At 32.6% G+C, this 21560-nt stretch overlaps 1 protein-coding gene across 1 annotated transcript in view; it reads left to right on the top strand.

The window, feature by feature from the left end:
• The first annotated feature begins 452 nt into the window (after window positions 1–452).
• Window positions 453–21560, top strand: part of N (neurogenic locus Notch protein) — a 121599-nt gene continuing 100491 nt past the window's right edge. Inside the window, exon 1 of the mRNA XM_066403795.1 lies at window positions 453–846. Within this exon, the coding sequence (XP_066259892.1) occupies window positions 756–846 (91 nt within the window). The 5' untranslated portion in view covers window positions 453–755. The remainder of the gene's footprint in view (window positions 847–21560) is intronic.

The following is a 21560-nucleotide window of genomic DNA, read 5'->3' as shown; positions in this document are numbered from 1 at the left end:
ATGTTAAAGGTTTTAAGAGAGGTTCACAAATAATGTTGAACCGAGATCACCCCATATTGAACACAGTGTGTCGCCAAGCGCATCTAAAAACTGCCTCTGGCGTTCTTCAGTTCACCGAGAACACCTCTTCATTGGCCGATTGTTCGACTCGTCTGAAGAAGGGAAAACATTCCTACATGTGGCAACGAAAAGTAGAGCCCAAATACAGTTCTCACGAGCTTCTCTATCTTCCTGAAGCTTTATCATGCTTTCAAGTCAATGAGAACTTATCAGTTTTAGGATGCAGTTGTCAGTTTATGCAGAATTATTAGGTGAAATCTCTAATAAACAATGGAATACCAGCAAAAACTGGCGGTCTTGCGCGTAGGAATATATCTGCCACTTGGGCGGCCATTTTGGTTACCTCTTCAACTGTCTCCCCCCTCTATTTCTCTCAATCGTGCTTTCGACGCTGTACCGATCGTACGTGTGACCTTTTTCAACGCGCGCGCTGATCAAAAATGTTTCTTATTTTGACTTTTGTTACGGATTGTTGATTGAAAATTTCGTCTTTTCACTCCGAAAGGGCTCGGAGCTGTGTGACTACACCGGATTCGGTTTGTCGCGTTGTATAGTGCGTAAAACAGAGTGCCAAAACGACTTTCTTCAGATTCTCAGTGGCCGTTTGTACCATAACAGGATATAAAGTGGATTTTTTATGATAGTAGAATAGAGGAAAATGCTTGGTGCCCCATGAGGGGGGGAACATTTGCAAAATGTGGATTAACAACGTCAAGAAGAAGGCAGATTTTCTTTGGATTATAACTTTCTTGACGATTTTTGGATTTGTTGTCCAGTCCACAACAGGTGTGCATTGAAGTTTATGATTTTTGAGTTTTGTAGTAAGATGGTCATTGTAGATATAGTTATCTGAGACCATCCATTGTTAATGTCAAACAATAATTTAAATACCTCTGTCTAGTAGTATGCCCATTAATGCTAAGAGCCAGGTAGGGTAAGTTATCCTACCAGGAGGGCGAAGTTATCGGTAGGTTGGCGTGCGGTGCGATCGTTGAAATCTAACCCCGATTTAGTCAATGCATGTGGCTTTTATTAACAATATTATTGTTATTACAGGAGAGCAAACCAGATAGAAAGATGAGTTGACTCTGATTGCTTTTTTACACTTTAATCAACTCTACCCTTATGTAATGAAATTGGGGGACATTTTGACTTATATTAAGTCATCTGAGGGTTATTTCGTTCAGTCAGTCAAATGTACAAGAAAGGAGTTTATATAATTCAAGATCCTTCATGTCTATGTATGGAATTATTACCATACTATTGAATATTCAGGAAAAGTTGTGCCCTGGAACATTCTTTAATATCCAAATAACTAGTTCATCATAAGGAAATACATTATTCCTCATTCGACAAAGTTGAGATGTATTTTAGAACCACAAAATGTGTAGGTCTCCATGTAGGTATATCTATGGTTACTTTTGGAATTATTTTGCAAATTTTCATAATGCCCAGAGCACATAATTCTGGCAATTACAAAGCATTTTAAAATAATTGCATAATCCTATAATTTTTTTAATTATTTTGAAATTTTTGTAACATGTACTTCAGAAATTTTCTTAGTACTTCCAAAATTATTGAAAATCTAAGCAGGAAAACGATTGTACATTCTATAAAATATTCCTAAAATATCTTGGTTTAAGTCTCTGATCAAGTAAAGAATAAACTTAAAATTATACATTTGTTTCCCACAGAAAATAAATAATCTATTCCAGTAAACTTAGGCTCCTAATCTGATCTTAAATACAAAGGTCAATACACAACAGGCCAAAAACTGTCAAGGAAAAGGGGTTAGCCAAATCTGTAGTTGTCAGTCTAGCCTTCGTGTGTTTATACTTAACAAGTGAAAATTAATAACATAGATAATTGACAGTTATATAGTTTTTCTGCTATACATTTTAATGGATCTTGTTGTTTACTGTTCCAGCGTGGGAATGAATTAATATTTTAATAAACCATCTCGTAGTATAATTGAGTATAATTACTTTTTTTATTAGGAATAATTATTATTTCGGTTGCCCAGGTGTGAATTGACGACCATAGTTTTCCAGGTTTGATCAGGTGTTTCCACCATTTCATTAAAATGTTTGAAATTATTTTAAAATATTGTCTTATGATGTGAATTACTGACATCAAATACTACTATTTTTAAACCTTCTTAAAAAATATCCAGAACTAGTGTTTGAACCAGGTAGGAAGAACTGCAGGATCAATTGGATATGTTGGCAGTAACGGGACTCAACCTTGAACTGTACCCTGGTATGAGCTTTTTCCAAATAAGGTTGTAATTAACAGAGGTTAAATGTTTAATCACATGTTTAAAAAATATGTCAGTTCGAGTTAAGTCCCAGCAACTAAGAGAAAAACTGTCATTCTAAAAATGTTACCTATATAAATAAAAAGGTAGAAATGACAATCCTATTCTAATTTACCAATTAGCAATTGAAATTTTGCCATTCATTTTTTAACATTATACAGGGTATTTCAAATTCGACCCTCACCATTGGGATCTTCGAAACTAGAGGAGATACGAAGAAGTTTAAATGGGGGCAAGTTGCGTAATCTAGCGCTTGATCGAATACCATTTTCAAAATTTTAATTTTCCGAGTACTTCCGAAGATATCCGAGAAAGACTAAAAATTGGAGAATCCATTTTTATTTTTTTTTAGTGTTATTTGACAAGGAAGATTAAATCCGTACGTACATTTTCATTGCCACTTTTTCTCAGCTACACTATGACATATTCAGATTTGCCATCCGAAGTTTCGTCTTTCGGCTACCATTATCAACTTTATTTTTTCTTATGGGCGCCATATTGGATTTTTCGATAGAAAAATAGTGCGTTTCATTTTGATTTCATTGATATAAAACTTCTTATAATTTACTTTTTTAAAAGCCGAAATATTTAAATAAAAAGATATATTACATAGTTGGCCTTGACTTAATCGAAAAACTTTCTTTTGTTCACATTATATGACAGAACTCCTCAAACGAGATTAGAGCGTGCGCAGATTTCCAATGAAAATGAGCTTCAGAAGTGAAGAGAAACGAGATATGTTAAAACTTTATTACAAATTTGATAGGAACAGTACGAAAACATCTCAAATGTATTTTGAGTTATAGCCGGAAAGACAACAGCCGCATAAAACTTTGGATGAACATTTCCAAAGCACCAAACTGACCAAAAACCTAAAATGAAGTATGGAAGCAGAATGGAAGAAGATTTTCAAAGGTACGAAACTTAGCTAAATATTGATCCAAAGTTTTAAATAATGTTTTATGCGACTGTTGTCTTTCCGGATATAACTCAAAATATATTTGAGCAGTTTTCGTAGTGTTCCTATCAAATTTGTAATATAGTCTTAACATATCTCGTTTCTCTTCTCTTCTGAAGCTCATTTTCATTGGAAATCTGCGCACGCTCTAATCTCGTTTGAGGAGTTCTGTCATATAAGGTGAACAAAAGAAAGTTTTTCGATTAAGTCAAGGCCAACTATGTAATATATCTTTTTATTTAAATATTTCGGCTTTTAAAAAAGTAAATTATAAGAAGTTTTATATCAATAAAATCAGAATGTATTTTTCTATCAGTATTTTTCTATCGAAAAATCCAATATGGCGCCCATAAGAAAAAATAAAGTCGATAATGGTAGCCGAAAGACGAAACGTCGGATGGCAAATCTGAATATGTCATCGTGTAGCTGAGGAAAATGTGCTTACGGATTTAATCTTCCTTATCAAATAACACTAAAAAAAATAAAAATAGATTCTCCAATTTTTAGTTTTTCTCGGATATCTTCGGAAGTACTCGGAAAATTAAAATTTTAAAAATGGTATTCGATCAAACGCTAGATTACGCAACTTGCCCCCATTTAAACTTCTTCGTATCTCCTCTAGTTTACGAGATCCTAATGGTGAGGGTCGAATTTGAAATACCCTGTATAGATTCTGGGCCTAAAGTGTGACTTTATATTACATTTATAAAAATATATTAATCCAAATAAATTACTGTACAAATAATCAGATAATGCACATAATCTTTAATAAATTTTTATATATTGTTTATATTCCCGGAATTATTCCATAACATACTTTCCAATATTTCGTCACATATGAAATACATCATCAATAACGGTTTTGTTTCTCGATTTATGTTGTCCTTCAGGTCTTTGAGGGCACCCCGTTTCTTTAAATACACTTTAGACTTTAATTATGCTGGGGCTCTTTATGGAAGATAGCCATGCAATGTGTTCTTTTTGAAAAATTAGTGCCATCATAAGTAACATGCGTTGATCCCCGGGTCATTTCTCATGGCACCTAACTGTACGTTAAACCAACTGCCATCAGCATACTTGTCCCATTGATTTCTATATTGAAAAGTGACCTGGAAATTGTCACATTCTCGGGCCGTACCTTTTACGTATAGATATTCTTATGAAATTAACAAATTTACAGAATTACCAACTATAGATTCCTTAAAATAACTTCAAAGGCATTTGTAGATGCACAAACGCATTTATAATGAATACAGGGAGTAATGTCATAAGTAAATAAAAATATTTTCAAGCCACCTCCCCAGGAAGAAACAAGCTAAAGTAATTTCAAGAAAATTCTAGATGAAGCATATTAATACTAAAGAGTTTCAAACAATTATGAATAATAAGAGGAAAGTATTTCAAGGGATAATAGCAAATATAATATAGCTCATTTTCAATTAAAAAAAAATCTTAATTAATAGTCCAATTTTTAACTGTTTTAGAGATATTTCGAAAATTATACTAAATATTCTTGGTTTGCAGACAATTTATACATAGATTAAAACTAAGTCAGAAGATACATACGTAGGTACGTACTTACCAAGGTAATAGATATTCATTGGTTAGGTATATAAACTATATAATTGGGATACTGAAAATTATATAGATAAATAAATCTTTGTACATAGTTCTTAAGAGTTGAAAATTACTAATATTTCAACACAATTTTTGATTTGTAATAGGTAATCTGCTGTAACTACTTATTTGGTAATAAATGTAATTAGGATCTCAGTTAAGCTTTAAATGTTATCTTGCCATGAAGGCTTCATCAATGTAGTGGTGTCAAAAATGTAATGAAAGTACTCGAAAATTTAACATAACATACTTTCAATAAAAAATCCAAATATTTAATGCAGCAAGTGGTGTCAATTTGACATTTGTTATTGCTTATTGTTTTTGTTAAGAAATAATCTAAAATTTGTAAAGGTAGCTGGTTATGATAACTTAACAATATTTGCTGTATAATGTGTGTTAAAAAAATAATTTTCAAATTAGAGTTGCCCTTTTAGAAAATGTAATTTTGTGTTCCCTGTGTGTTCACCCCCTTTAAAATAATGTAAACCCTTAACTTGAAAGTTTTGCGAATCAGTACCCCTCTTATTTTGGTTAATGACATTTCTGAGATGTGTTAGTATGAAGAAAATAATCATCATTACCAAGTGCACTCATCATTCTTTATCCAGAAGAAGGATCTTCATCTCACTTATAAGTTTGATTATTGGGTATACTACACCTAAGTTCATCATATTATGATTTGCAATTGTAAATTTACCTCCAGAATTAGAGTATCATCTCTATCTGACCAGTCATTCAATTTAAATAGTGTGAACACGATCCACTATAATGAATCAAATTAGAGGATCAGCTTCATCTTCATGCCGTAAATTAGAAAAAAATAAAACGGCAAGGTTCCAGGCTTAGAATACAGTTAAAAAAAGAATTTGCTTCTTCATGCGCCTGAAAGTTTGTTTTTTTATTCTCTTTTTATGAAACTTCTTCTTTTCTGTTCTGTTCGATTATGTTTCAATAGCTTGCACAATTGACTAATTGTTGTGAAGGCATTAAAGTTATGTGTATTTTCTCTTTGGGAGTTAATTTAGCTACATTTGATTTTTTAAATGCGCAATTAAACTTAACAAGGTCTAATTTTAAAAATAATTTCCTAGTGACAAAAGTGACATTCTTTACTAAGTAGTGGTCATATGTACTATCTATTTACATAAAGGCCGGAACTAACTTACATATAATATATTCTTATATATTAATATTGTACATATATAATATATATTTTATATATGTACAAATGTATACAAATCTTTATTTCGCAAGAAACGGACTATTGACCAATTGGTCTTTCTGCCTAAAATATAATATATTCTATGTATGTATGTATGTATTCTTATTGCCATAAATGTTCATTTTGAGTGGTTGGTTTAAAATTGCTCCATTTTTTTTTAGAGAGTTGATGAGTTCTGAAATGACAGTCTTAATAATATATAGTGCCTCGTTTATTTTTTTGGAAAATTGCAACAACAAAAAATATACGGTGGTGGCAAACAAGTTTATTCAAAGAAGTGTGAACAATAGCGTGATAGTATTTAGTATGATCACAGAGGAAAATGGCGAAAATAATCAAACGAATAAAATTTCTTCTTGACTTCACTCCATTATATTACGAAATATTGCACAATTTACAAAATATGTATTTGTAATTTGAGTCATCGACTAAACGCTTTGATGTTCTGTTCGCCTTTCGATATTCGAGCTCGCTTATCGGCACTGATTAGAGAATGTTCACGTAACGTTACATCTTTCAATTGAAAGTCAGTTGTAGGTTTAATGAACGCTGTCGAGGAGTTCTGCCCTTGAAAGTGTCATTTTAAAGTTAAGTGCGGGGCATAAAAATTAAATACAAAAAATTATTATTCTAAGGAAGCATTTTGAAAGTAGTAAATAGACAGTTTTTACTATCTAACAAAGTTTGGAAATTGTTTTTTCTTTAAAAGCACTGATGAGGAAGAAAACAAAATGGAACAGTTGAAATTTTCCGGGATTTACTTACGGTGGCATGTTTTAATAATCAGCAATTTATATTCCATTTTAAAAAGTCTGCAGTTGTGGTAAAAAAAAAAACCTTTTTTAAGTTTACTTGTGGCATTTATTTCAAATTTTGATTGATTATTTTTGACTATTTTGTTTAATATCTCAGTTTTTGACTAAATGGGTTTTTACACGATGGGTCTGGTCGCTCTTGAAGCTCTGATCAAAGCGAATTGTTACCGAACACTAGGAAACAATAAGCTAAACGAACAGCACACCGAGCGTTCCAAGTGATCGATGAGCAATAAACGAATGCAGTAATTGTTAAGCCGAGTGTTAAGCTCATTTCATAGGTAACGGCTACTTTAAAAGTGATTGGTTGCATGTTGATATGCTTTTAACGGTATCCGACAGTTTTCCAAAGATTGACGACTTCATCGCAACGTTAAAAATCCAACTTCACAAATATAAGTTGGCAAGTGTGGATTTAATTACATTCTAGTGGTGCCCTCGGTGGTGCCGGTCGGTCAAAAAAATATAATGGCCAGGTCTGCAATCTCTGTTAAATGATACGAACAATATGAAAATTTAGTTCTGCTTGGTTTCATTTGTTAACCTATATCTACTAGGTTTATATTATTTTGTTATTGACAATAATGTTGTCGCACGCTCCAGTTTGTAATACAATTAGAAGCGAAATATCTCCACTCCAAAAATAAAATATTAAAAATCAACATCTTATATGCACTCTATATTTGCTCTGTATGTCTGTGTATTAATACGTGCGTATTTTTTCCTAATACATTACAATTATATTTCTGTATGTATATGTCAGTTGCTGATCTTTATGGGTGTCTTCGTTCCCCATTTATCAAGATTATTCACTCCGTTAACATTAAAGGAATTTATTTAATAGCCAAAAAGTCATATTATCCGTTTCATTAGTGTTTCTTCATAGCACCCACTACGGACCTCTTTGTTTCATTCCTATAATCTTTGAAGATGGCAGTGTCAATTCTAAGATCTATCCATTATGCGGTGGATTATGGATTTGTAAAAAAACAGATCTGATTTCATTTATATAAATTGTGGCTCTCACATTGACTATTGTATATTATCATTAATCCTTTTCTCCGAACTTTTGCCTTATTTACAGATCTATAATTTCTTCGAAAAAAAATCAATTACTCTTATTAAAACCTCTTCACAAGTAGCCCTGATTCATGGTTCAAAATTCGTATAGGCACACGCACTTAAATTTTCGCCTCACTTAAAAACAATACTGAACTAACCGGACAGTGTAACGTTAAAATTTGTTTATCTAACAAATGGACGCGAAATTTCGAGCCAATTTTCAGCTAGGCGGTTACTCTGAGCCAGTCAATAAAATCTCTTTTAGCAAAATTCTATTTTACCACCGAACAATAGAAAGTTCACTCGGCTGCGGCACCTTGCACTAGTCAGGTCAAAGCAATATTAATAGAACCCGAAAGAGACAGTTTAGTCGCCTATCTTGGCTCTTATCCGATAGCGTGCTAAGGTAAATAAAGTTGTTGCTTTCGTTGCTTCCAGCGCGTATCAAGGTGTATTGGGACGTTTAGCCAAGTGTGCCAAGCTTTCCATAATAAATGTATTCAATTATTTTACAGCTCAGCGTATCAATAAGGATAGTACCAAATTGATTTAAAATGAACTAAATAGAAAATACTAATATTAAACAAATATCAAATGGAGGCAAAATAAAATCGAATAATTACCTATCATTGGGTGAATTGAATGATACCATGTCAGTATTGGATCTTGCAGTCGTGGATTAGCTATGAATATGTAAGAAATGTCCGTTATAGGGTAAAATATACGTAGTTTTTTTTATTTTAATTTAAAATATTGGGTAGAAACGACTATTAAAAATATGTAAAAGTATATAGTGTTTTCAAAAAGTTCCGCAAACAATTCTAAAATATTTTATATAGCATATGCTAGTCGGTATTGAAAAGATTTCAAAATGTAGACGTTTAAAACATGAGGTTTTTTTCATTCCTGTCTTGAATTTTAATTTAAATATTTATCTTGGTAGAAGTCAAAAATGTGAATTGGCAGATACAAACGAATATGGAAATAAAGAAAAATTAATCAAAGCTCCAAATTTCAGTGGAATACATACTTTAAGGAGATACTGAACTTACTACGGAAGTAAATTTTGAGGAAATGAAAACTTTAAAAATTTTAGTTTGGAGTAACCACTTTGAGAGAGCTATTTAATTTCTAATCTTCTTAAAAATTTTCACCTCAGTAATCCCTAAGCAATCCTGTCCAAGAATATTTCAATTTTGCATTTTTTTATATCCATAAAATATACAAAATACAAGTTAAGTATAAGGCTTGCTATGCCATATATTGGGAAAAGATTTTTTATTTGTTTTTTCCCTTGCATTTTCACACCTGATGTTAAGTTTGTTTAATTAATTAATTTAAATTCAGTTCTTTGATATAAATTAGCCGGAACATTGGAATTATTTTTCACATTTTATTAATTCATATTTTAAAGTATGAAATGAACATCACGAAAATAAAAACATGTATAAATGATAACTAACACTCCAAAAAGTATTTCAAAATCTGGTTCTAAATATCCCATATAGGCACACCTGGCAACTAAAGTACGACTCAACTATGCCTATAGAACGAGTCGCCCTACAATATTTCTGAACAAGAACAGGGGTTGTCTTCTTTACCTTGTTTTAGTGAAAGTCATAGCGAACGCTCGGTTCGGTAGAATACTGTATTATTGTAGTACTAAGAAGTCATCATTCCTACTTGATATGGCTATACAGTAAATTGTAAATTGCCGTTTTTTATTAAGCTGATTACGTAAATTGGGCAAACTAAACATATAGGCGAATGATTCGCTCTACTAAGTGTAACTTGAGTCGGTTTCCGCTTGGCAGTGTGTGAAACAGCTGGAGAGATCTCTGCTGATTGGTGATTAGGTACACTGTTTATACACAAGCAACAGTTTCCATCTATAATGATTTAGAAAGCAGTTTTTCCATGATTTAGGGAGAATTTATATCGAATTAAATACGTTTAGTATGTCTCCAGCGTTAGAATCTGACAGGTGGTATCACCGGTATCAGTGGAAAAGGCGTGTTCTTTGAGAGAAAGCTTGAGAATGCAATGAATTGACGATATCGACAGCCATGAATCTCTTAGGCGGGCGTTCTCGTTTAATTGATGAAGAATTATTTAAATATGCACCAAGTTAAATGGAATGATTGATTGTCAATATTTGTTGATATACACACACTTCGGCTGAATATTTGTTTGTGAATATATTTTGCACCTTGACCACTAATTTTGTGCGTAACTACTATTGTAAATAAATACATGTTGCAATTCTATTAGAATCGGAGTTATGCGATCAAATTTTCATAAGGGCAACCCCGGCCCTCCGGCCTTTCGACTCCGCTACCTTCCCTCTATAATTTCGGTGGGTATAAAATATATGGTAGACTGTATATTTACCTACTTGTGCATGCACTAGGCTGGGAAATTAATAACATCTGGTCCTTAGAGATTTTGTTCTGGCATCTTGAATTCTCTTGCAATATGTTTAGAAAAGTATTATTTCTTAAATGTGGCGACATAATTAAATTACTCTTAACGTAGGTAATGGTAATTTTTACACAAACTTTACTAAAAAGCAAGTAATTTCCTTGGAAGTAATTGGCCAATATGTGTCGGATAAGTTAACTAAGTATATAATTATTTGGCCCTTAAGTTTCATACAGCTAGTTTAGACGATTTTAAAGTAATACCTATTTTAGGAGAGAAGCTTTTATAAAGTGAAAATAATAAAATTAGGCGGTATAAGAAAGGGTATATAGAATGCTTCAGTGTAAATCTACTCCTTTTTAGAAGCTAGTGCTGACCTGATTTTTTACCTGAAATTTTTCATTTGAACTATTATGAGAGGCATACATACATATACTACGAAATCGAATGAAACATCTAATTTCGATACTGGGCACCAATTAAAAAAGAAAAAATATTTTTGAAAACTTCCGGTTCACCCAATTTTCAAAATAACTTCTGTTTTTTCAGTATTACTTTTCAAGCCATCTGAGATTTACTTGTTCCCTAATACTCGCAAATGTTTAATCATTTTCTTTGTCTGCCATATTATTCTTATGGAGTAGAAATTCATCTTTTGAGTGAAAACAATTAGAGATAATATCATTAAAACATACGTATCTGTAGTAATAACAATATACATACTGTCCCATTTAAAAGCTTAAAGTAAGTTTTAGTCTTAAATATTTTGAAAAGGCGATGTTCAATATTTTTTCCCTTTAATATCGAAAAATCCTTAAGAAATTTTATGTAACGTTTGTGTGGGACACATTTTTCTAAACCTTTAAATAAAACAATTAAAAGTGTGTGTAGCGACGTGTGAAGACCATTTTACCCCATTGTATTAACTTATATAAAAATCTCCATAACACCGAAATATTAAAGATTGAAAAAATAAGTATAATTGCATTGTGATGGTCGAGTCAAGACTTTAGGACCCGTTACTCTCTTGTTATCAAGCACCAGATCTCCTTAATCTTTAATTCTTCTGTAACACCTCGAGAAAAACCCGTCGGTAAAAAGAACAAGTAAATAAATAATTATAATGAGACACCATGGCACAGTGACGCGAGGATGGAAAGCAGTTGAATTGAAACGACTTCGAGAATTTTTATATCGTTTAAAGGTTGAGATTTCTTCATTGTACAATCGAATAGATATTGGATCTAAAAGTTTTTCCAAACCACAATGGCGGTTTTTGCCGAAGACAATTCCGTTTAATTCCGGGTGTCTTGTGGGAACGTTTAATAATTATTTCTTGATCTGATCAGAGCACGATGGCTAAAGCCGCACCTCTAAATAATACGCATTATAACAATAAACACAGAGAAAATTACTATTTTCCTAATCAAGGTTTATGTATGGTTGGATAACCACAGGGTATAGCACACGATCAGTTTCGTATTGTAGGTTGGTGCAACACAGCAATTCGAAGTTCACGGTGTCAGGTGCTGTACTAGGAAGCACCCGAGGAAGTACCGGTTGATTCGTTTTGGTTCATTATCGAGTCACCAAAATTTTCCGGTTTTGTTTGATGAACGTGAAGCTTTTGGGAACCAACTAAACGTATGGTAAATAGGTACCTGATACACGGTTCTAATCTCGAAAGTCCTGTAGCGCCACGTCCATGTGCAACGCCACACGTAACAAAGCCCAGTGTGGGCGCACTTATCTGAATATTTATAAAGTACGTATTATAAACATTGTTCTTCAGTGCGGAGGTCAATGTTCGCCAAGGTGTAGGCAACAATAATAGTGATTTATTAGTAGTTTCATGATCATTTAGTGAGGAATTTCAAAGAAAAGCAACTTCGAAAGCGTCTGTAAATCAGGCACTATGCTATTCTATTAATTCTTGTAATATTTGCATGTCAAAACTGGGGGACTAAGTAGGTTCGTTCGAAGCAGAGATATTGACGTTTCTATATAATAGAACTTCATTTACAATTCAACATTGAGTATGTACATAGTAACTATTAAAAAAAAGAATGCTTTTACATGAATTAAGAAGCCAGTATTAGTTGCAGGCTTTCCTGTAGGGGTCAAAGTGTTACTTCGTCTAGTACTATTATGATTTTAGAGCGATCATGGAACTGCCAAACGATTTCTGAATAATTCTTAGTGTTGCCTACAGAATCTAAAACGGTAGAGAAAAATAGATAGATATCTTTAGATAAAAAATTTCATGAGTATGTTTTAAATTTCTCAATTTTCTAAACCTAAGTCGATCTCGAACTTGTTACTAACCCTGTAAAAGGGATAATGTTGAAGTAAAATATGTCACAAGTCTTTAAAAATAATTAGCAGATGATTTGTTTAGCTGAACCTCAATTTTATATTAATTTCTCTTGAAAGTATTATAATTATTTATAATACAATACACAGCGTCTCTTTAACTCATTTGTTAAAAAAGCTATTAACTTACCGTTGATAGGTATTTCACAACAGGGAAAAAATTCAGTTCCAATTAGGTACTGTTCTGAAAACTTTAAAATATTTAGTGTGTAAATTATAATACCCTACACTATGAAAAGTGGAAAATTTTATACTCATTATTACACAAAATGTCTAAGATAGATTTGGTATATCACACTTTTTCACATATCCTGAATATTTTCATTTTTTTAATAATTCTAATATTTAAATTTTTACTCAACATCTGATGCTGAAAAACAGGTCAATTGGTGACACACTGTTGAGATGCCCTCGATGCACTATCGGGGGACGACCATGATCATCTATAGGGGAGAAATTTAGAAGGGTTTGTTAATCGCGTTCACATTGTAAAAGGGGTTATGTTACATTTTCTGAGCTCCTCGGCAATTTACCCCACATTTAGTCGTGTTGTTCATCAATTTTCTTTGATGCCATGTAAATTCATATTTTGCTGTTTAATAAATACATGTATTCAGATACGTATTACATTATTATGGAATTTGTTTTTTAGGTAATCGTAAAAAAAAGCAATAAATGTTTTAATCAATGATCCTCAGGAGTTTCAAGACCTTATAGATCTAACGTAATAATTCGGTTTATTCATGGCGGATCAAATTTTTGCACTCTACCTTCTAAACAATTTTCTTTGAAGTGAGCAATTTTAAAACTCACGTTGATTAGTTATTTACAATGATCATTTAGGTTCAATGTTATATAGGTATCGATGAAACGAATCATAAGATCTCATTCATATCATTCCCAAAATCATTTGTGTCAGATTAGATACATTTAAGTCACCGTCAAAGTAAGAGTTTAAAAGTTTTCAGGTTTTCAGTGATTGAAGTGTAATACTTTCCATAGATCATCTCTGAATAAAGAAATAAAGTTATTACCTCAAAGTTCTATTCATAAAAGTGTTGCAAATTCCGGGTCTCTATTCATCATAGATGTAGTGAATAATTAAACTCGAATTGGATGTTAGTTTAATATTAAACTTTTTATTTTATTGTTATCATGGATGTTTCCAATATTGAGTTATATCTTCACAAAAATCAGCCTATACTATGACCTTGTGTGAAGTATTTTTAATGGCTTAATGGCCAAAATGGTGAAATTTTGCAGCATACACATCTCGAATTCAATGGATAGGTATGCTGTAAAATATACATTTCTCGATACAATATCGTCTTGTAAAAACTATAATACTTAATTGGTTCTTGGAAACCCATTGACTCTAAAGGATTCAACAGTCAGTCACATTCCAATGTATCGAACGAAATGCCGAACAGTCATTAGAATGAACCTTAGAGCTCCATTGGAACATGATTCAGATTTTTCATGCCATACGGTCTGTACACACATGTGATATCAAGGTGTTGCCTGCATAATAACTCTTCAACAACAAATATTGCCATTTCTGGAAGTCTCGCCTCGAACGGATGAAGACATGAATTTAAAAAGTGTAACACGATAATTGGAGATATAAATATTCAATCTGAAGCCAAGATTTCTCGAATTTCTTCAGGTGGTTGACGTCGACTTCGCTTCCTCTTTAATCACATGGCTCTAAATCCGGGAAACCGAACGTCCCCCCGACATCCGTTAAACTTGGTCATTATCCATTAATAGACACTTATTAAGATCAAACTAGGTCTGTTTTTAATTGTCACGCATGCATCTAAATTAAAACTGTACTTATATCTGTTTTGTTTACAGTTGTCATCAATTAAAGACCGAGCTTGACCATTATAATTTGTGCATCCCTCGATTAATAAAACAGCTCGTCTAACATGATACGGGCCACTTAACTAATTTGAACTGAAAAAAATTGATCTGGACACACGTCAAAATTGCCTCAATTGTTTCCCGGATGGAACCATTTACGTTCGTTCGTGGCGTGTGTTTTATTTGACTAATGTTAAGACATAATCTAATTGGGAAGTAGGAAATTTATGGGTTTAGCTCACTAGATCAATGGCATCCAAAAGAAATATGTTCCATTCTAGATTATTCACTAATTCGATCTCTTGGACAGGAAATATTTTCCATTGTCAGTTCATGCCCGTAGAAGATAGCAAGGATACCTGATCCTAATTTAACTTTATTATGTGTAGTAAATGGAGATACCATTTAAGAAGTATTTATGTAGAAGATATAAATCTGAAACCAACAAAGAGTTACGAGACTCAAGGCTAAATCGCAGGTTTGCAGCTGCATCAGTCACACCACTGATTTACTAACTGTCGCTTAAATAACGTAAAATAAACATCATCTTCAATCGAAAATTATGTTATTGACTTTTGATAAAATATTTTCCATTAAATTGCTCGAAACAAAGGTCTTACATGTCTAATTTAGATATTTAAAGTAGGTAAAAATTGTTTCATTAAGCGGCTCATGGTTTTTTTCTGCTTTATATGTATATACTATATATAACTTATTTTAGATTTTTTAAATCAGAAGCAAGTAGTGCATCTAAATGTAAAAACACAATCACATGTAATATAACGAGTGCATTTAAATTTGTCGCTAAATTTTAGGGCAAAATGCATGAACCTATATGATGATATGAATTGGTCTATATTTATCTAAAATTTTTGGATGCATGAGTTAAATTCGGATAACTTCATGAACCTAAGGCTGCGTAAATGTCACACCTTAATAGAATTTTTGAGTCATAGGCACTGTCAGAAAATATCGAGGTAGATCGATATATTAAATGCATTCATTCTTAAAAACCTTCGATTTTCAGCCAATGATATTGGCGTCGATAAGAGCTTGGTTTTTATCGCGATAAAAACCAGAGTAATGTCGTCAAGGTAATATGACCAGTTTTATTATTTTCCAACGTCAACTTTAACTTGACAATCGCTTATTTGTTGTCAAATATTACGCCTTATCATTAAAGAATCATTCGCATATTGAATTAATAGTAAATGTTGGAAGATTGATCGCTTTTCCATCGAAAACATTAACACTTTCTGGTTCATTCTGACTGGCTAAAGGATTTCGACAACACAATAAGTATTTTTGAAATTTTTTATTTAAAATTTAAAAGACATAATTGTGCTTATGCCTAAGGAGTGAGAAGGTTTATTGGTCTTTTGTCGAATTTAATATACTCATACTCCACTTCATGTCTCAGTAAACGCATTTAACACCAGAAATAAAGCTCTGGCACTTAAGCACTTATGACTTTTATTATTTTACTGGTGGATTATGCTTTTGTTAGGTAAAGACGATTCTGACACCTACAAACAAAATTTATTTAATAAAGTATTAAGTCTTTATATATTATGAATGATATAATTTCTGCCATTACCTATTATTATTGTTGCAATGATTAGTTAGTAATGAAGTACTTACCTGATTTTTACTATAAAACCAGTAGGTGAATGATATTTTAACGACTAAAATATAATTTTTTGTTAATGACGTCATTTCAAGGTTAACCACAGTAAACTTGTTGGACCATATACATATAACTTTCAACATATCTATATCGGTATATTAAAAAAAGTAAAATTTTATAAATTTAGTTTCTCCACGATATTTTTGAAAATCGACTTGAATCGAAAATTAAACATTTATCTAAGAGGCTTTCGATAGTTTTACTTATTTTACTGAAGTTTCTTTTCATTTTTGAAATATATTTTACTTCCTGAATTGGGGTAGTTAGAATTAGAAATATAGTTGACATTTTCGTTCTGAAAGCGAACGTTGTTTTTTAAATTGGATATTCCTTATACTATTTAATATTTGAATATATCGTTTTAAGGTCTTCCCAGATATAACCCATAATACAGTAGATTCGCAATAGTGTGAACCGAAAAAAACCGAGCTTATTCACGTTAACGATTTATTCATGTTATCGAAAGTTGTATGTAAAACCTAATAATCATTTATAAACATCAACATAAACATAAAGAATTTATTCAACTAAATAACAGTAAGAATCAAAACATTAACACAAAAAAGTTAATTTTTGTTAAAAAAATACAATATTTTTGTTTGCTTCTGAGGATTTTTTGTTTTTTAGATGACGGCATTATGCTTCAATTTTTTTATAAAAAACAGATAGATAAAGTTAACGTTACTCTTTTCTGCCCTTTGAGTAACTGTATTTAAAGCGTTTATAGCACTATCTAATAAAATTTTATTGCACAGCGCAAGATTTTGTTCGGCCTCTTCATTACTTAGACACGCTTCAATATCGTCATCTTTAAATTCATTATCACATTCATTCCACTCCAATACGTCAGATTCTTGAAATGCTCCTTTTAAATAAAACACATAAATTAAGATCAAATTTAGAACCAGGAGAAACTACCTGTGGTGTCACTGTCCGTAAAAGTTTAAGTGATTTGGATACTGAGTTCTCGTTATCCCATTTGCGTTTCAAAATAGCGATCAGTACATTTTCGTTTTCATCATGAGATAAGTTTGAAAGAACTTCATTTACAATATTCTTCCAACACTTTTTAATAGTTTCTGGATTAACGTGATTCCAAGCTGCCATTAAGCTGAGAACTGCATCTTTAATAGTCAATTTCTTTAAGGCGTCGGAAACATTCATGTGTTTTTCTATTACAGTAGATATAAGACTGTTCCTGTAGTATAATTTCGTTAATCGAATAACGTTTTGGTTCATTGGTTGCATGAGAGATGTAACATTAGGGAGAAGATACAATGTTTTAATGAACCCATCTTTGCTTTTTAATTCATCTTCAAATAGATGAGATGGCGCTTTATCCAGTAAAAGTAGAGCTTTTATTGGGAGACCTTTATCATTTGGAAACGGTTTAACCTACAAGTACATTTGAGTAAGTTCATGTACTTTAAGGTTAAATGAAAATGGTATCTAAAATAGAAAAAATTAGATTATATCTTGAGGTACAAACGAATAGTGAAACCAATGTTTGAAAATAGTAGCAGGCACCCAAGCCGGTTTTGAATGTCCATAGTCGACAGGACAATTGAAATTTTCAAATAATCTAGGTTAGCCAGCTTTACCAATAAATGTTTTATTTTATGAGTCCCAGTAGCATTGGTGCATGCCAAAAATTTTTTTCGCTTTTTTTTTCAGCAGCAGTTTTTTCTGCTCCCGAGACAAATATTCTGTCTAGTAACGACTTCCAATAAAGCCCTGTTTCATCAGCATAGTAAAGCTGCTCTTATATAATGTCAAGCTTTTGTATTTTGCCCTTTAATTCACTTTTAAATGGATCTACAAGTTCTGATTGAGAAAATAATTTTTCCCCCAAAATTTTTAAAAAACGAATTCCAAAACGCTTCTTCAAGCGATGTAACCATCCATCACTGGCTGTAAATAGTTTACTATTCTCCCTGATTTGGGAGTTAATTAGCTTTGCTTTTTATTTAATCATTTTAACAGTCATAATATAATTTTGCTTTCGCTGACCAAGAAACCATTTATATATATATTTTTTCTATTCTTGGAAAATCAGAACTTTTTAATGTTCTTTTACTTGGTCCGACATAGGTATCTCTCACTGCTATAGAAATTAACTTTTCTTTCTGTTTAATCTGAGAAATTGTACTTTTAACAACAACTATATTTTTCAACACAACACTATATTTTTTTGCCAAATATGTAACCATTTGCCCGTAATTTAATTCTTGAAGAGTAAGGCCCTTTGGTTTTGTAGACGACATTTTTACGTACAAATAACAAATAACCTTTACTAATAACAAACCGCCCTTAGATACTCAATACACGAAATAAAGACAAAACCTTTGTTTTTACACAAAAAATCCATATTTCTCAGTCGGGTATTTCCCCGACATTGAGTCAGGGATATACTCAAAGGCAAAATATTGATTTTCTAAAGTAAGGGCAGTTCATTTCGTAACTGAAAGCGCAGTTGTTCATGTTATGCGATGGTCTGTACAAATTTTTACGTTGTTCTCGTTACGCGGATTCTCCGTTATGCATAGTTCACGTTATCGCGAGCCTACGGTATGTCATATTCATTATAATTGTTTGGCCTTAGTTTTTACTTTTTAACTATTTCTGAACCTATATTTATATGACTTTATTGGGAATAGCTGTACAAACATCTAATAAAGTATCCGTATACGTAGAAGTTTACTACAAACATTGTAGGAACTTAAGTGTGAGCATCTAAATATGAAGACAAAAAGCCAATAAACACACTTTTTTTTAATATATTAAGTCTTCTGTTATTGTTGCCAAAAGAAATTCCCCAAAGTCATAGGATTCCACCCCCAAACGGCAACTGGGCGGCGCAGCCGGTGGTGTTCCACCACCTGCTCGGACCGTTAAAGCACGTTAAAAGTGTGCGTATCCATTGGCCAATAACTGGAGGGAAGAGCGGAGGGCAAATACGTGTGACGTCATGACGACAGCTGCATGTTTCGAGATATAGGTAGGCCCAGTTCGGTGTCCCAGTGGAGTCGGTGGGCGAAGGAAAGTGATCGGCGGTGTTGCCAGATATTGTAAATAAATTAATTTTTAAATACATATTATATTTATAAAAATATTTAGGAACGTTTGATGGTTACCATCTAATTTTTAATTTCTACTGCATCATCTGTTGAATATATAAAAAAAGAAATTAAAAAACTGGGTTGTAGTGGTGACACTGATGAACGGTAATCGGGCGAGGCTTTTGGTACCTACATATATGCAAGGGAACGCCTTTGATAAATTAGTAAGTTGCTCACGTCATCGCACATAAACTACTTGATAAGAACCATATGGATGGAATTAACGAACTTTGGACATCTGCGACTCCAGAGCCACATTCCTATCCGACCATAAGTGACGCTTATTCATAATTTTATGTTTGGAATGTTTACTGAGGCGCACATGTGTGTTTATATATTTTTTTCAGTTCTCAGTATCCAGCTTCAGTCAGCTTCTACACACGTTTGTGTCATTCAGTACAACTTTGATAGTTCAATTTTTCTAAATAGGAAACATTTCCTTGCATTCTTTACAGATGTGACGTTCTTTCTTCCTTTTAAAAATGAAAGGAAAATACTGCTCATATCCTGTTTGGGTGTGTGTTTACCGTGCACGCATCGGTTGAGGTGGTTGTTAGTATTGAAAGCCTTGTTGCCATGTCGTAAATGTAACCGAGAAGCCGTTAAATGTTCCATCTCAGCAGCTGGTCTCATCTCTGCGTTGGATTATTTAGATTATGGTACTATAAGTCACCATGTTTGGGAATTTAAAGAATTCAGACAATTTTTAATAGTCACCATAATTTTTTGTGTGAAATTATCCTTCAAACGTGAATTAAGATTTGACATTAATTTTCAATTAGTTATTTCAAACAAGCTTAACGTAACATTATAGTATAGTTACTCCTTGATAAAAGGAAATCCATAATAAATCATTATATTGCAAATATGACGATAGTCTTTGGGAAGTGTGAAAGTTAGACCTGGAATGATATGGCACTCGGATAACAAGTTGCTACTGCGGGCCTTTTTACCCACAAATTTGAAAAAATCGAGGAAGCTGGAGACATCCAGTATGATGAGTAATATATTGTCACAAATGCTAAAAATATGTCCGAACGTAAAAGAGAAGTTGTATCCTAATGAATTGTCCAAGAATTTAAGGAATTAATGGAAGTCCAGGACAAAGCAATTAGTGAAGAAAATGATGCCTACCTCATTCAGAAATAACAGCTATCATAGAATCTTTGCCCGACGAGCAATCCACTATTCGGAGGTCCTAAAGGTTTAATTAAAGTTTTGGCTGTAAATGAGGTCGGCAATAAGATAATAATATGGGGCGAGAAAGATGCCAATGGAATTACACTACTTCACCATTATTGCCATGTCTATTAAAAGGCATTTTCTTAAAGACTCAGACTCTTGAATGAAAAATGAGTTTTAGGTAGCTGAAGCATAGTGCCATCATAACAGAAATGAAGATCGGAAACAGGTACTTGCTGAATACACATCCAGAGAACTTTAGATATTGATTGAAATGTGAGCAACAGATTATCTACTGCAATTATGGGTTTACTAATTTCGATCTCTGGTAAAATAGATAACACTTCAATAAAGTCTCCATGTTCCGTATTTTATCAACATGTTTTCAGAAACATTTCGTTTGGGATCCTCGAGGTACAAGAAAGGGACTACATTTCATCTTTCGAATAATTAAGGATGCAGTCTTTTTGCACTTTCTAAAGCCGTGTTTACCTTCTATATCATTGAGTTAGAGCGAAATGGCCCTAAGATTCCTATCTGAATTTTTCTAGACGATTCTAAATATCTAGTTTAGGACAGTCGTCAATATTTCACTAACAACATGCTCGAACTAATCTTTCTTATTTCCTCACCCAGTACATGCAAATTTTACTCACTTTGATCTGGTAACACAGATGTCAACTAAGTGTACTATTCCGTGCACAGTGATTTCCAACAAAATCAACAAAGTGTTGCGCAAGAAGCTGTCAAATAATTAGCATAAGAATAATAACGTTACGAATAAGCTAGAGTACGTTAGAGACCAATGCGTTAGAGAACTAGAACATTATTGACAAAGTGGAGATATGAAAGTGTCAAGCT

This window comes from Euwallacea similis, chromosome 31 (assembly GCF_039881205.1).
Source record: "Euwallacea similis isolate ESF13 chromosome 31, ESF131.1, whole genome shotgun sequence".
NCBI lineage: Eukaryota > Metazoa > Arthropoda > Insecta > Coleoptera > Curculionidae > Euwallacea > Euwallacea similis.
The sequence above is the reverse complement of the archived record's forward strand: the minus strand, read 5'-3'. Positions and strand labels throughout refer to the sequence as shown.